Source organism: Martes martes (genome assembly GCF_963455335.1).
Source record: "Martes martes genome assembly, chromosome: 4".
Lineage (NCBI taxonomy): Eukaryota > Metazoa > Chordata > Mammalia > Carnivora > Mustelidae > Martes > Martes martes.
Window position 1 is genome coordinate 120,890,713 of NC_137891.1, and position 16,958 is coordinate 120,907,670.

Here is a 16,958-nt window from a genome sequence, read left to right on the forward strand (position 1 = left end):
TCTCCAGGCAAATCCCAGGCTTCCATAATTCCAAAGTATTGTTCAGGCTGTTACTTCTGCTGGGAATTGTGCTCTGATCTTTCAGATGCCTCCTTGACCTCCAACGTCCAACCTGCTAACAGTCTGTATTCCCCAGCCTCCCTGTCTTGTCCCTGTGGCTTCTGGATGGGCATTGGCTGGCTAATACTCTTAATGTCTCTGCTCCTTAACTAGGCAGTAAATGCCCTGGGGACAGGGGCTGTGCTGTTGATTCTTGTCTGATCTGGGGCCTGGTGCTGTGCCTGGTGGCCAGTATGCTCTTGAGAACTGGTGTAATCAGCTAATCCCTTCATAATGAAAGTGTGAATGCAGAGTGCATTCCAGTGAGACCAAGCTATGGCATCTTCGTATGGTTGCATGGCTTGGGGGGGAAAGCCCTTTATTTTTAGGGAAAAAGAGTTATGAGTGAAAGGGCATCTCTGTCTCTGTATGTCTGTAGATAAAGTTCTGAGCCTCATCTGTAAAGTGAAGATTAATCCCTACAAGATTATTAGGAATTTTTAAAAGATTTTATTCATTTATTTGACAGAGAGAAACACAGCAAGAGAGGGAACACAAGCAGGGGGAGTGGGAGAGGGAGAAGCAGGCTTCCAGCTGAGCAGGGAGCCCGATTCGGGACTAGATCCCAGGACCTTGGGATCATGACCTGAGCTGAAAGCAGATGCCCAATAACTGAGCCACCCAGGTGCCCCAGACTATTAGGATTAAGTGAGATATAATTTGGAACAAACATCTGGCACAGACTTTGCTATATAGAAAATGTCCTATAAGTGTAAGCTCCCTTTGGTTATTTCATTAGGTGCCCCAAAATGGCAGCCATTATCATTATTATAACCAGTTGTTACTTAACTTTTGAATTGAGTGAGTTTTGCTACTACCTTTTGCTAACTAACAAAGCAATATATTTTCTTAGTAGATCTCTAATATTTAGCATGGTTTCTTCTATATGGTGTGGGTGTTCAATAAATATATGCAGGTTGATCAATAAATCATTAGTAAAGAGGGTCATACTGAATTTTATAGATTTTTTTCACATTCATTAGGGATCATCAAGGAAAAAATCCAATGTAAATGAGTATATTCAAATGTGGGAAGGGGTATAAATATTATAAATCTTCATAAAGCAAATATACAGTAGAGGTTGTAATGAAAGAGAATAGAAAAGTGGTTGCCGGGGTGGGGGTGGGGGTGGGAGAGATAGGAAGAGGCTGGTAAAAAGGCACAGACATTCAGTTGTAAGATTAGTGAGTTCTGAGGACAGAATAGAAAACATGGTGACTACAGTATAACACTATATAACTGAAATTTGCTAAGAGAGTATAACTTAAATGTTATCACGCACACGTGCACAAAGATAAATATGTGAGGTGATGGATGTGTTAATTAACTAGATGGGGGAAGTCTTTCACAATGCACACATGCATGAAATCACCATGATGTACACTTTAAATATCTTACAATTTTATATGTCAAATATGTCTCAATAAAGCTGAAATTAAGAACATATATATCATGAAGACTCTCTCTCTATATGTGTATATATGTTTGTTGGTTTTTATGTTTGTTTGTTTGTTTTCCCATGGGTGATACAACCTAGATATTATATGTATATATACACATATGTATACACACATATATATGAAGACAGTATATATAATGTATATATAAAACAGCAATAATTCTAACTCACCTCTGTTCCTGCAAAGAACTTTGTACAGAAGTCCTCTATTGGCTTGAGATGATTGGCCAACCCAGCTTCCAGATTGTGGTATGGGTTCATCTCTCCTGAATTCACTGCTTTGCTCTGGGTTAATATTTTGTCTTTCAGAGGGGTATGAATAGAAGAAACACGTATTTACAATGAAAGACCTTTTAAAATATGGTTAGTTTATTTTTTCTGTCCCTTGTTACATACACACATCTGCTCCATTCCCTCCCCAGTGTGGTAGGCATAAGTATAAACATCTTTAGACTTCTAATTTAGCAGTAGAACACTGGTTTTCAAGCCAAAGCATATGCAGTAACATTTATATGTAAAATTGATCAAAACCTGCCTTGCTATGATTAAAGCGTTCCCTGGTGGGAAGGGGGAGACCCCTTTACCTACCTTCAGGGGCTCCAAAAAGGTCCATGGAACACAGTTTAAAAACCAGTTCTACATTATTTATATCATTTCAGAATTATTGACAGTAAAAATTGGACATGAAATATATCCTCTGGATTACATTACTCTTGATAGTCTCAGTAAGATTCTCAAATTAGAAACTTGTGTCATTTTTATTCAATTGGCATCATATGCAAATTTTTCAAATAATTCAAGATTAGCCTTGTGTCAAAAATGATCTAACTTTAAAAAAATAAATCCATCTAAAATGTATTACTTGTTTTTCATAAGCATGGCACATGTATGGAATATAATTTGACGTTTTCTGATTAGCTCGGGTTTATTCCTTAAGAACACCAGTGATTGTACGATATACTGTAGCCGTAACTATCCATGCAGACAGAGCATAGTTCATCTGGGAACTACAATTCAAACACCATCTGGAAATTCTTTTGTTTTTAAAAGTATCTGATGTCATCTTGTTTTAAAACAAAAGTCTTTTTATGAGCTAAAATTAATCAATGTTATTTACTGAAGCTTTGGAAAATAGTGAAAAGCATGAGGAAAATAACAAAAATCATTCTTTATCATATTTCTCAGAGGTAACTACTATTAAAATATTTCCCTATAATTACATTTCTGGGTGTGTATATGTGTGTGTGTGTGTATTCTGTGACTATATAAAGATTTTCTTTTAATTGACTCTTATAGCTTTGCATCCTACTTTTCTGTTCTCTTAAAAAGATATTATCTTGGGCATATTCCCAGGTCACTTATTAGTTTTAAAAAAATGTGATATTGGGGCACCTGGGTGGCTCAGTGGGTTAAGCCACTGCCTTCAGCTCAGGTCAGGATCCCGGGGTCCTGGGATCGAGCCCCACATCGGGCTTTCTGCTCAGCAGGAAGTCTGCTTTCCTTCCTCTCTCTGCCTGCCTCTCTGCCTACTTGTGATCTCTGTCTGTCAAATAAATAAATAAAATCTTTAAAAAAAAAAAAAAAAAAAAAATGTGATATTAAATTTCTGGGAACCCTACTCACCACGTTTCAATATTTCATCATCTAGGTTATATCACCCATGGGAAAACAAACAAATGTAAAAACCAACAAACAAATATATAAATGAAAACTAAAATAGAAAAAAAACCTCAGGTCTACTAAAAATATACATTCCATTTTTTAAAAATATAGCATAATTATGGACAAAAGTAAAAAAACAATTATGAGTTGCACCTGGGTGTTTCAGTCAGTTAAGCTTCTGCTTTCGGTTCATGTCATGATCCCAGGGTCTTGGGGTTGAGCCCCTCATTGGGCTCCCTGCTCAGCAGGGAGCCTGCTTCTCCCTCTCTCTCTGCCTGCCACTAGCCCTGCTTGAGCTCTCGCTCTCTCTCTCTCTCAGATAGATAGATAAACTCTTAAAAAATAACAACCAATTATGACTTTATTGGTACAATCAACCGGCACTTCCTTTATTAGAGATCTACATGCTTTGGGCCTGTAGATCCTTTCCCAATAAATAAGATATCAAAAACAAGTATTGAAATAAGTCAAACATGAAACCAGACATTTAAATGGCTGTATTATAAAGTGTCAATCAACATTTCAAAAAACAACTAGGTACATTTAATCATGTTGTTCTTTTTTTTTTTTTTTTTAAGATTTTATTTATTCATTTAAGAGAGAGAGCGAGAGAGACAGAGTACAAGCAGGGGGGAAGAGGGAGACTCCCAGGACCTGCAGATCATGACCTGAGCTGAAGGCAGAGCCTTAACCATCTGAGCTACCCAGGCATTCCAATATTGTTCTTACAAAATGATATTATTTATGTCAAATTCTTCACGCTCATTTCAATGTGTTTTTCTCTTTTTAAATGATATACATTAATATATTAGTATCAGTAGACTATATCATAGTAGAACATGCATATAATTTGTAAATAAATACATGCTCATTGGGAATATGTGTTAAAAAAATTTCTGTTTCCTGAGGGGTGCAAGATGGAAGAGTTTGGAGCCCTCTGGTCTAACAACAGGAACCAAGAGCCTGATCCAGGGGTCAGTACAGGTGATGCAAAAAAAGAGGCAAATGTGAGATGTGCTGTAAAGGAAGACCTAGTTATCCTAAGAGAGAGATTGTATGTAGGGACCTGAGGAGAGAGACAGGGATGACTCGAGTTCTGTTCTGGACACACTGACATTGAGGGACTAGACTGGGTTCAAACCCAGGAGATAGCAAGAGGCGAAGTGGAGGATTCTCAACAGAGTAAGAGGGGACTGAGTTACCAAAAGAGGTGAACAATGTGGAAAGCACACTGCTGAAGTTAAGGGTCTGAGGGACATTCATGATGAGAAGGCAGCAGGGAAAGAAGACTGAGGAGAGAAACTAAGTATCAGGAAAACCAAAAAAGCCAAGGCACGGGCTCTGAGAAAAGGGGCTTAGTTGATAGTGTTTATTGCGGTGGGTTAAAGAGAATGAGGCCAGAGAAATATGGGATCATCTGTGAGTAAACTGTGTTTACTCAGACTTGACAGGAATATCCTACATCATCCTCATAGCATCCATCCATGGATTTCCATCGCCAGGGCCTGGGATACTAACAGCAGCTAATATTCACTAAATGCTTACTATGTGACCACATGCCATGTACTCAACTGTGTCCTGGCCATGTGCCGGTTCACTCAGTCCTCGCAGTAACTCCTGAGGGAGTTAAGCACTAATTCTCCTTCAAGGATGACAAAGAGCTCTTCTTAGAGCTGTCTATGTATTAACTCATTTTATCTTTACAACACTCCACGAGGTACTACCTTCACTACTTCCCTTATCTTCACATCTCTCTTCTCAAACAGCTTTATTAAAAAAGGAAGGTTTATCTTAAAAAGGAAGGCACAGAGAGGTATAGTAATTTGACCTGGTCAAATAATAAATGGTGGCTTTGGAATTTAAACCCAAACTCCAGAATCCACATTTAACTACTATGCCACAGTGTTCAGAAGAATATGACGGAGGATCTGAAAGCAATTCCAAAATAGGAATTCCAAAAACATTTAGAGAAAAGTCTTCTGTAACAGAATAAACAAAAAGAACATGTGAAAGTGAGCGCTCAGAAGGGCACGGACTGCTGCCGATCTAACATGGCAGGTGAGAGCCATGTGGCCGGCAGCCACTAGGTGGCAACACAGCGCCGGACGGTGAGCCGGACAGCGGTCGTGATGGTGGGATAGCGTGAATTGGGGATTCTTGGTGGAAGGCTGAAGGAGAACCAATGTAGGGTCAATAAACAAAATGTGCTCAACAAACATACGAGTGTATTCTAGTCAACAGGTTCAAGTCTGGTCAGAGTAGGTGCATAACTGGCAATGTGTCCTAAGGGGATTCAAAATACCATAATGAGATTTCAAATAAAGTTCTGAGAGCAGCCATTTACAGGAGGCAGGTCATGACCGCAGTAACTGCCTTTAGTGATCAGAGGCATGTGTTAGCAAGATGCACTGAGATTACCAAGTGAAATTTAATTTTCTCCAGGACTTGTGGGATTGCCTGCAGCGTGGACTTCGAACACACATAAAGGGACATAGCCAACCACAGCCTCAGCTGAGAGTCTAAAAAATTATCTGTCCAGTCCCTTTATGAACCGATTTAGCCAGTATACTTTTCTCTGAGAAATATCCACAAAATGACTTCGTCTGGAAAGAGAACATTCGTTTGATGGGGAGTATTCCTGTTTGATGACATTTGGGTCATGCTTCAAGATTCATTTTAGATAGGTCCTTCCTTAAGTGAATATAAGATATGTATCTATCACACCAGACGGTAAGCTCCATGGAAGCAGGGAATTATCTTTTCACTGCTATGTTCTTAGAGCCTAGCACTTTGCAAGAGTTAATACATGTCTTGAATAAATGCAGATATAAGCATAGAGGTAACAGTGTAAAAATTGTTCTTTAAAAAATTCAGAGATAACAATTCCTAAATCACAACCAAGTGGAGTTTCTCCCAGGAATCCAGGACTAGTTTAACATTCAGATATTAATCAAAGTAATTCTCCATATTAATAAGTTTAAAAAGAAAAAAAGCATGTGATCATCTCCCAAAATGCAGAAAAATCTTTTGACAAAATCCAACATTAATTGGTATTATAGAAGGGAAATTTTTCAACGTGATAAAGGACTCTACAAAAACCCTACAGCTAACATCATACTTAACGGGGGAAGACTAAATGCTTTCTGCCTAAGATCTGGCATAAAACAAGAATGCTCTCTAAACACTTTGCCTCCTGAGGTTTCTAGCCAGTGTAATCAGTTAAGAAAAAACTCATACAGATCAGAAGAGAAGTAAAGCTGTCCTTATTTACAGATGACATTGTCATCTACATAGAGAGCCCAAATAAATCTACAAATAAGCTACTATAACTAATGTGATTTTAGGAAGATTGTAGGATACAAAATCAATACTCAAAAATCAATTGTGTTTTTTTTACACTGGTAATAAACAATCAGAAATTAAAAATTTGAAAGTACCATTTACTAGAGCACCGAAAAAATGTGAAAGACTTAGAGACAAAACTGTCAAAAGAAGTGAAAGACCTCTACACTCAAAACTATAAAACATCAGCGAGAAACTAATGACCTAAGTAGATGGGGAACTATACTGTACTAATGACTTGAAAGACTCTATTGTGCAGACACCAAATTCTTATAATGTTGATCTTGTAACACTGATTTGCCAATCAAAATCAAAGCTGGTTTATGCAAGACAAAAGATACAAAATTCCCATGGGAAAGCAAGAAACCTGGGTTGGTCAAAAACTACTTTGAAAAAGAAAAAAGTTGAAGGACTAGCACTAATTTCAAGACTAACTATAAATCTACAGTAACCAAGACAGTGTGCTATTGGTGTAAAGATAAACAGAGATCAACAGAACAAAACAGAGTTCAGAAATGGACTCTCACATATTTGGACAAGTGATTTTTGACAAAGGTACAAAAGCAATCCAGTGGAAAAAGGATGTGTTTTCAATCACTGGCGCTGGAACACCACACACAAATCAACTCTGATCCATAATTTGTGCATAGAAAAAAATCATCTCAATGAAGATCATAGTTATAAAACTATAAAACTCCTAGGAAAAAAAACCCCAACCTTCAATTATATTCAAAACCAGAATCATGACCCTCAAAAGAACAAACCAATGAACTGGACTTCCTCAAAATTAAAAACTTCTGCTTCTCAAAAGACAGTGTTAGGAGAAGGACACTTAATATATTTTTTAAAGATTTTATTTACTTAGTTGACAGAGAGATGGAGAGGGAGCACAAGTAGGCAGAGGGAGAGGGAGAAGCAGGCTCCCCACTGAGCAGGGAGCCCAATGAGGGGCTTGACCCCAGGACCCTGGGATCATGACCTGAGCTGAAGGCAGATGTTTAACCCACTGAGCTACCCAGGCACCCGACATTTAATATTTTAATAGAGTGTAAGTCACGGACTGGGAGAAAATATTTGCAAATCATATATCTGATAAAGGACTAGTATGCCATATGTTAAGAGCTCTGAAAACTCAACAGTACGAAAACAAACAGCACAACTAAAAAATGGGTAAAAGATATGGATACTTCACCAAAAAAGATATATATATGAGTGGCAAAAAAAATACATGCAAATATGCTCAACATCTTTAGTCATTAGGTAAATGTAAATGAGTTATCATTACACCCGTTTTTAGAATAGTTTGGTTAAAAAGACTAGCCATACCAGCTATGGAACTCTCCTGCACTGCTTGTTGGAATGTAAAATGGTTTAACTGCTTTGTAAAACACTTTGGCAGTTTCTTAAAAAGTTAAACATACACCTGCCATATGATTTAATCATCCCATTCCTAGGTATTTACCCAGGCAAATAAGAGCACATGTCCATACAAAGACATGTATATGTATATGTACCTGTACATGTATATGTATATGCATATGTATATGTAATAGCCTTGTGTTGAAAACATTACGTTTTATTGAATGTCAATTATACCTCAATAAACATGTTGAAAGTGAATAAGGAAAAAAAAAACACTTTTAAAAGATATAGTGATATCCTTACTATCAACCAGATCAAAGCAGTAAGATCCTTGTGATCATCTTTTTTCATTAATTTGAAAAGTAAGAGTAGAGCATCTCATGAGTTACTCTTTTTTTTTTAAGACTTGATTTATTTGAGAGAGAGAGAGAGAGAGCAGGAGGGGTGGGGGAGGGAGGAGGGGAGGGGAGACACAGGTTCCCGGGTGAGCAGGGAGCCCAACACACGGGCTCAGTCCCAGGACTCTGAGCCAAAGGTCGCAGCTCAACCAACTGAACCACCCAGGAGCCCCTAATGAGTTACTCTTTACAAGTTACAATAACCTCACAGTCTTGGTTTCCTTAATCGTAAAATGGTAATGAAAATTCCCAGTTTGCAGGATTGTCATGATCATTAGAATCTGTTTTACACACCATTGCACCCCCAGGGTCTAGCATAAGATCAGCACTTTATAAATACCTGGTAAATGGATGAAAGCAGGTGCTGTATTAGCTAGCACAGAACCTAACTCATGGCTGGAATTCAATAATTTGTAGCTGATAATTGCATACAAAGAAGTGGAGGACAGAACTCACCTTCCATTCTTTCTGGAATGAAACAGGCCCAAATACATAAAAAACATGCAATGTTTTAAAATTGCTTAGAAAAGGTCTATAAACATTTAGTGATTTTTTTTTATTATTATTTTTTTTTAGCATGAGGTCTTGGGTTGTAGCTTCAAAGTGAGTTTTGCCCAAGCAGGGCATTGTATACATATTATGTTTTTTCCAAGATATTCTGTCATTTAACTGAACATTCAACAATTTATAAATGGAAATCCATTTGACAAGGCAAATATTTGGAAAATACTTCAGTTTCTAGTGATTCTTCTACAGTTTCACTGTGCATTGCTCTCAGGGTGGGATATTCATGCACACCTTTATTTTAATAGTTTCGACATTTGTATGTGTACCCTTCAATTACTTCAACAAAGGTGTAAGGGTTGAGTTAATATAGATTTAAAAGTCAATTGTTATTTCTCTACTCTATTTTATCATGGTGCTGTACAAATATTAATTTTTCTATTATAGTCTGACTGGGAATGGTTATTTATTTCTTATACTTCATAACTCACTTTGTTAGACTCAAGATATGTTCTGTTCTATAGAATTATTCTTTGAGCACATATGTACTTATAAACACAGCTTTGTCAAATTTTTTAATGTAATAAATTCTCAAAAATATACTTGATAAATATTTATGAGACTCAACGAAACTGAATTCTATCGTCAAATCTTTGTGTGTGTGTATAGGCAGTTTTAATGTGTTGGCTATAGTTTTGTGTGAGTGTGTGTTTGTTTTTTGAAGGGAGTGATGGGGAAGGGGAGAGAGAGAATCTTAAGCAGACTCCAGCATCCAGTGCAGAGCCTGAGGCAGGGTTCCATGTCACAACTCTGAGATCATAACCTGAGCCTAAATCAAGAGATGGACACTTAACCCAACCGAGGCACCCAGGTACCCCTAGAGTTATTATAGCCATTATAAAGTTCCATATTGGAGGGTTTGGGTTTCTGTAATCTTTTTACACATCAGACTATCTTAGCAAGTAACTCACCCTGGACATAAAGAATCACTACTTCTCAAACTATTACATGCCATTTCAATAAGCAAATGCAGTTACCTTGTGTGTTGTAAAGGAGATCGTCTTCACTCAGGCTGATCTTGGTTGGGCAGTGGTCTAAACTTGTTTCACCTTTAGACAGCCTTAACTTTTGGGCGAACACAGAAGAAAAATTATTTCCATGAATCCTGTGGGTGATTTATTCTCGCTTTTTCTTTCCACCCCCAGATGGCTATGTCCCACCTCCCTCCCCTTTTCCCTTTTTCATTCTCCCTCAGATTCCTAGTTGCTTTTCTCCACAGACAGTGCCTAAACCACAATTTCTAAAACCCTGCAACTCAGGCTGTCTGGGTGGCTCAGTCAGTTGGTGTCTGCCTTTGACTGGGATTATGATACCAGGGTCCTGGGATTGACTCCTGAGTCAAACTCCCTGTTCCAGAGGGAGCCTGCTTCTCCCTCTTCCTCTGCCCTTCCTCCTGCTTATGCACTCATGTGCTCTCTCTCTGTCAAATACATAAATAAGATTTTTATAAATAAATAAATAAATAAATAAATAAATAAACAAATAACCCTACGACTAAAGGGAGCTTGCCCAGGGGCTCATTTCCAAATTTCAATCTCATGTGTTGAATTTCTGAAAATATTGTGTATTCTAATTCATAATACATCCATTTTGGTTTTAATATAAAATAATGGTTTGGTCTCCTGGCTTCTTTCACTTAAATGAAGCTCTAGAAAGTTGTGTGGGGTCTTTTCATCTGCCAGGCACTGTTGAGTCCCCTTGGGGACACATGTACCCCTGAGTTCCAGAAATGGCTTGGATCTGCACCAGAATGAGAAGCTGCCACACTTCATATTTTTCCCTCACAGTTTTTGCCCCACATTTCTCCATCAGGATATTTGTCCACATGCTGACAATGATTCCCTGGTAAGTTTCTGTTTGTTCATTTCTTTTTAAATAATTTATAGCTTGATAAATCCTAACCCAGAAAATTCCTAATCTTCTTTTTCTAATTTCTAATTTCTAATCCCAGCACCTTCTGGAATATTCTTACCCCTCTGTGTTCTCTCTTACATTTGGAGCAAATACATATTACATATTAATGTAATTCTAGTGATAGTTATAGGATAGGGAATAAATATTAAGTTTGGAATTGAAACTAGACATTCTGAAAAAAAGAGAGGCATCAAATTCCTGAAGCCCATTCATACTTTCCACAATCCACAGCCATATTTTTCTACAATTAAAATTGTTTTTCTTCAAAGCTCTGCCTTTCAAGAAAAGTACAAATAATTTCTCTTTCAATTACTTTCAGTTTTGTTTGGTCATAGATATTAAAATACTCTTAAAAAATATATAAAATATTCTTTTCTACTACATGCAAAACATATAGAATTTTGCCGATATTAGGGATTAAAATTAGCTTTCCAGAGCTTACTGATTCACAAGCAACTGTTTATGCAAATGAATAACTATTATATAAACCATCAGTAAGTTGGGGCATCCTTATACATGAACAAATATCAATCTTGAGGTCACCAAAATTGTGATTTCTGGCTTGACTTAGGCAAGCATCACAATAATTCTCAATGAAAGGATTTATTGGTTAAATGAATGAAGTCCTTTGTTAACTTGAGCTTTCTAGAGTGTGAGTATACATGTATGTATATGCATATATATTACAGAGTATACGCAAGCAAATAGAATGAACTAGATTGCATGTTGCTTACCTTAGTGAGAGGTTTCCAGGAGAGATCGAGATGCAAAAAAGTAGATGGTACATCCAAAGGAATTTCAATATGTTCTTCTTTCTTTTTCTCTATTGGTTGTGGAGTTAAAGATTTCTGTGGTCTGATATCCCAGAAACATATTGTGCTTTAAAAAAATTCACATCTTATTTAGTACAAGTAAAAGATGTAGCCTTAGAGCTACCATACTTTGCTGCTTCCACACATTAGCAATGTGATCACTGTATATTAGTATCTCTGAAACTAAGATTTTTATGACATAGGACTGTTTTGCATTTTATATTTTAGAGAATTAAACAGTTTACAGGGTTATTTGCTGACTTTGCTGGTATTGACATTGATATTATCATATATGAGATCTGAGTTTGGAGATTAACACCAACTTTTTTTTTAGTATCTTTTTTCACATTTTTTAAGCATTTTTTAAAGCATTGTCTTTTTAACAACTTTATTAAGATATAACTCAATAGCACAAAATTCACCACTGAAAGTACACAGTTCAATGGTTTTTTATATAGTCACAGAGCTGTGCAACCATCACCACAGTTAATTTTAGATTTTTATCACCCCAAAATGAAACCTTGTACAGATTGGCAGTCACTCCTCACTGCCCCCCAGCCCTAGACAATACTAATCTACTTCCTGTCTGTAAAGATTTGTCTATTCATATAAATGGAGTCAGACAATATGTGACTTTTGGTTACTGGCTTCTTTCAGTTAGCATATTTTCAGAGCTCATCTATGTGGTAGTATATGTCAGTATATCATTTCTTTGTATTGCCACATAATATTTCATTGTCTATCCATTTGTCAGTTGATGGACTATTAGGAAAATGCTGTTATGAACACTTGTGCATAAGTTTTGTTTGGATGCCTGGTTTCATTTCTCTTGGGTATACGTTGAGGAATGTAATTGCTGGGTTATATGGTAATTTCTGTGTTTGATCTTTTGAGGAACTGATAGATTCTTTTCCAAAGCAGCTATGTCATTTTTACATTCCCATTAGCAATGCGTGAGGACTCCAATTTCTCCACATCCTCGCTAATGCTTGCTACTTTTTGTCTTTTTTATCATAGCCATCCTAGTGGGCTAAGTGGTGTCTCATCAAAATTGATTTAGATTTGCATTTGCTTGTGCTTCGGATATAATATGTAGGAAATCACTATGTAATCCAAGATCATGAACATTTATGCTTTTATTTGTTTATGTTTTGTCTAAAAGTTGCATAGTTTTATGTTTTTGCATAGTTTTAGATCTTACATTTAGGTCTTTATGCCATTTTCAGTTAATTTCTGTATACAGGGTGAGGTAAAGATCCAACTTCATTCTTTCGCTTGCAGATATCCAGATCTCCCAGCACCATTTGTTGAGAAGGCTAGTCTTTCTTCATTAAATTGTCTTCATACCCTTGTTGAAAATCAGTCATCCATAGACATATGGGTTTATTTCTGAACTCTATGATTTCAGTGTCAGTACCTCTGTCTCTAGCTGTAACTTTGTAAAAAGTTTAGAGATCAGGAAGTGGGAGTCCTCCAACTTCGTTGCTCTTTGTCAAGATCGTTGATTTGGCTATTTTAGGTCTTATTGTGGTTTTCTTTTGTTTTTGTTTTTGTTTTTAAGATTTTATTTATTTATTTGACAGACAGAGATCACATGTAGGCAGAGAGAGAGGAGGAAGCAGGCTCCCTGCTGAGCAGAGAGCCCGATGCGGGGCTCGATCCCAAGACCCTGAGATCATGACCTGAGCTGAAGGCAGAGGCTTTAACCCACTGAGCCACCCAGACGCCTCTCATTGTGGTTTTGATTTGCATTTCCCTCATAGCTGATGTTGAACATCTTTCCATGTGCTTTTTGGCCATTTGTGTATTTTGGGGGGGGGGATGTCTATTGATAATCTCTGCTCCTTTTGTACATTGGGTTATTTGTCTTTTTAATTGTTGAGTTGTAAAAGTTTTATATATTCTGGATAGAAATTTTTTTCTTAAGATTTTATTTATTTATTGACAGAAAGAGACACAGCGAGAGAGGGAACACAAGCAGGGGGAGTGGGGAAGGGAGACACGTGCTTCCTGCTGAGCAGGGATCCCGATGCGGGGCTCAATCCCAGGACCCTGGGATCCTGACCTGAGCCGAAAGCAGACACTTAATGACTACACCCAGGCACCCCTGGATAGAAATTTTAAATCAGATATATGATTTGCAAATATTTTCTTCCATACCCTAGGCTGTCTTTTTCATTTTTTGTTAGTGCCTTTTGAAGCACAAAAATATTGATGAATTTGAACTTTTTTCTTTTATTGTTTGTGTTTTTGGTGTCATATTTAAGAGACATGGTATATAACTACATATAACATATATTATAAATATATAAATATATAATGCAAATATAATATATAATATAAATATATGATATGCATAACATAAATACATGTATATTCACTGGGAAAATAATACATACACAGACAATGTTGGATTTAATGTGCTTTGCCCATAGTAAGCATCCAATAAAGGTAATTTCTCTTCTTACTTCTCCTTCCTTACAGGTTGATTATAAAAGTCAAATGAGATAATATATATGAAAATTCTTTATAAGGCTTCACACATCTATAGAGTTTAATTTTAAGTGTAATAAACTTGGTAACACATTTATAATGATACTTGTATAGTACTTTAGTATAAGTGGCTTTGTATTAATTATGTGAAAACATACAATGAGGATGGCAAAGAATATGCCATATTAGTGCCATTATTTCTATCACTGAGGTTATGAGTAACCTGATTAATAAACTTAAGATGTCATTAAAGAATTTAGATCTGTAAGTTAAAGTATGTAGATAAACAGATAGTAGCTCAAGTAAGACTAACAAAACTTTTCATTTATGTGACTTAATAAATATAAGTCATATATTCATCTTAATAATGAATTGTTGGAAGTATTAATCATTTTTATGTTGTCAAAATATAAATCCTTGGGGAAAACATCACAAATGACACAAAAAGAGCTGTTTTAAACTCTAATTATAGTTGATTTAAAACTATTTTTCCAAATTAGAAAGATCTTCTTGAATCTCATTTATAGCATTAATTTGCATTATTCATGAAATGATTTTGCTAGGGGCCCCTGGGTAGCTCAGTTGGTTGAGCCATCTGCCTTTGGCTCAGGTCATGATCCTGAGGTTGTAGGATAGAGCCCCACATCAGGATCCCTGCTCAGCGGATAGTCTGCTTCTCCCTCTCCCTCTGCTGCTCCCCCTGCTTGTGTTCTCTCTCTCTCTCAAATAAATAAAATCTTCTAAAATTTTTTGGAAAAAAAAATTTTGCTAAATACACATAACTTCAGTTGAACTTTCTGCATAAATTAATCATTTATTAACTAAAAAATTAATATGAATTAATAAATTTTATTAATAAGAATTAATACTTTTATTAATAAATTAATAAAAAGGAATGTGACATCTTCTTTTGGGGAGTTTTAAAAATTGATTGGTTAATTCCAGTATAATTAGCATGTAGTGTTATATTAGTTTCAGGTATTCAAATGGTGATTCACAATTCTATACATTCTCAGTGCTTATCATGATAAGTGTACTCTTAATCCTCTTTACCTAATTCATTCATCTCCCTCATCCACCTCCCTTCTGGTAACCACCAGTTTGTTCTCTATACTTGAGTTTTTTGTTTGTCTCTTTCTTGTTTGTTTGGTTGGTTGGTTGGTTTCTTAAATTCCACATATGAATGAAATTGTATGGCATTTACCTTTCTCTGACTGACTTATTTCACTTAGCATCATACCTTCTAGATCCATCCATGTTGACGTAAATGGCAAGATTTCATTCTTTTTTTTTTTTAATGGCTGAGTAATATTCATTGTTCAGTCACATATTCTTTATTAATGGATACTTATTTTAACTTATTCTGTATTATAAGAACCTTGGCATGGCTGAGGTATAAAGATTAGAACTGGTAAGTTTTCCAAATAACTAAAAGTTAGCTTTTCTAAATGCATAAGCTTTTTTTTTTTTTTTTTTACTATAACAACTTTTGAAGGAATTATTATTTCCAGAATGTTCTAGAATATTTCTAAATTCAAGGGCCATCATTATAACCCAAAGTCAAGGACCTATGTCTCAAATTAAACACATACAAAATTTTACGTCTGTTCAGTGTTTCTAAATGTTTTCCAAGGCTATTGAAGAAGAGTAGAGCTTTGCATTCTGTTGTTTATAATCAACCTCATACTATAAATATTGCTCCATGAATCATTACAATTTTAATTGTTGTATAATATTCCATATGGACCTATTGGTGGCCCTTTTGTTGCTTGTCACCCTTACCCTCGTGCTCTTTCATTTTTTAGCTAGAGGACTCTAATAGTTTTGTTTTTTTGGGTACTGTCCCCTATTCCACGCAGTCAGGTTGGAACTGTCACTCAAGGTGTCTTGCCATTCCCTCCTTGGCCAAAGAGGGTGATTTTGTGATTTAACGGAAGTCAGGTTGGAATTGATTCATTCAGATGGAAGGGGCTGGCCATTCGTTCCTGCTACCCAGATCCCGGGGGCTGTTTCTAAGGCCTTAGCTCTTTCTTTGATTCAGCAACTTTATTACTTATTACCTATAGTATAGGATATAGTTGTGTATGGGTGGGTGTGTACACGCATATGTATTCTTTTTACAACATATTTGCATCTATAAAAATATTTTTTCAACCAGCAACAGTCTATAATATTCTGCCCTATTGTTAATACCAGGTTTAATTGTTACAATAAAGATTTAAGGAACAGAAGACAATGATTTTAGAAGCATCTAAGAAAAAAGAATATATTGTATGAAAACACTTAGGTAGTGTTTAAAATACGACTGTGATGTTGTGAATTACAAGTTATATAAATTTGTTCTTCCTCTGGGATTCTAGAAGAGAGCTTCTAAAACCTTTGTAATTTCCTAGATGTAGAGAGCAGTAAAGATGCCTTTTGTTATGTTAATGAGGCAACTTTTGGAAAGCACCTAAAGATGGGGGTGGGTTGCCAATTGAGCCAACCCTGCAATTAGAGAGTTGGAATTTTCAGTTCCAACCCCTGACCTCCAGCAGGGGGAGAGGTGCTGGAGATTGGGTTCAGTCACCAATGACCAAAGATTTAATCAATTGTACCTGTGAAATAAAGTCCCCTAAAACCCCAGAAGGACAAGGTTCAGAGAGCTTCCTGATGGTGAACAAGTGGAGATTCTTGGAGGCTCCTCACCCTTTCCCCACACCTTGCCCTCTGCATCTCTGCCATCTGGCTGTTTCTGAGTTACATCCTTTTATAATAAGCCAGTAGTCTAGTAAGTAAAATGTTTCTCTGAGTTCTGTGAGCCACTCTAGCAAGTTAATCCAACCTGAGGAGGAATCTTGGGAACCTCCAATC

General features: G+C 36.5%; 1 protein-coding gene across 1 annotated transcript in view; it reads right to left on the minus strand.

Annotated features, from left to right (window-relative positions):
- DNAI3 (dynein axonemal intermediate chain 3) overlaps nucleotides 1-16,958 on the minus strand; it is a gene marked incomplete at both ends in the record, with an annotated part of 62,364 nt that overhangs the window by 17,455 nt on the left and 27,951 nt on the right. Inside the window, 3 exons of the mRNA XM_080802107.1 lie at nucleotides 1,730-1,860; nucleotides 9,864-9,951; nucleotides 11,535-11,679. Coding sequence (XP_080658233.1) covers nucleotides 1,730-1,860; nucleotides 9,864-9,951; nucleotides 11,535-11,679 — 364 coding nt within the window. The remainder of the gene's footprint in view (nucleotides 1-1,729; nucleotides 1,861-9,863; nucleotides 9,952-11,534; nucleotides 11,680-16,958) is intronic.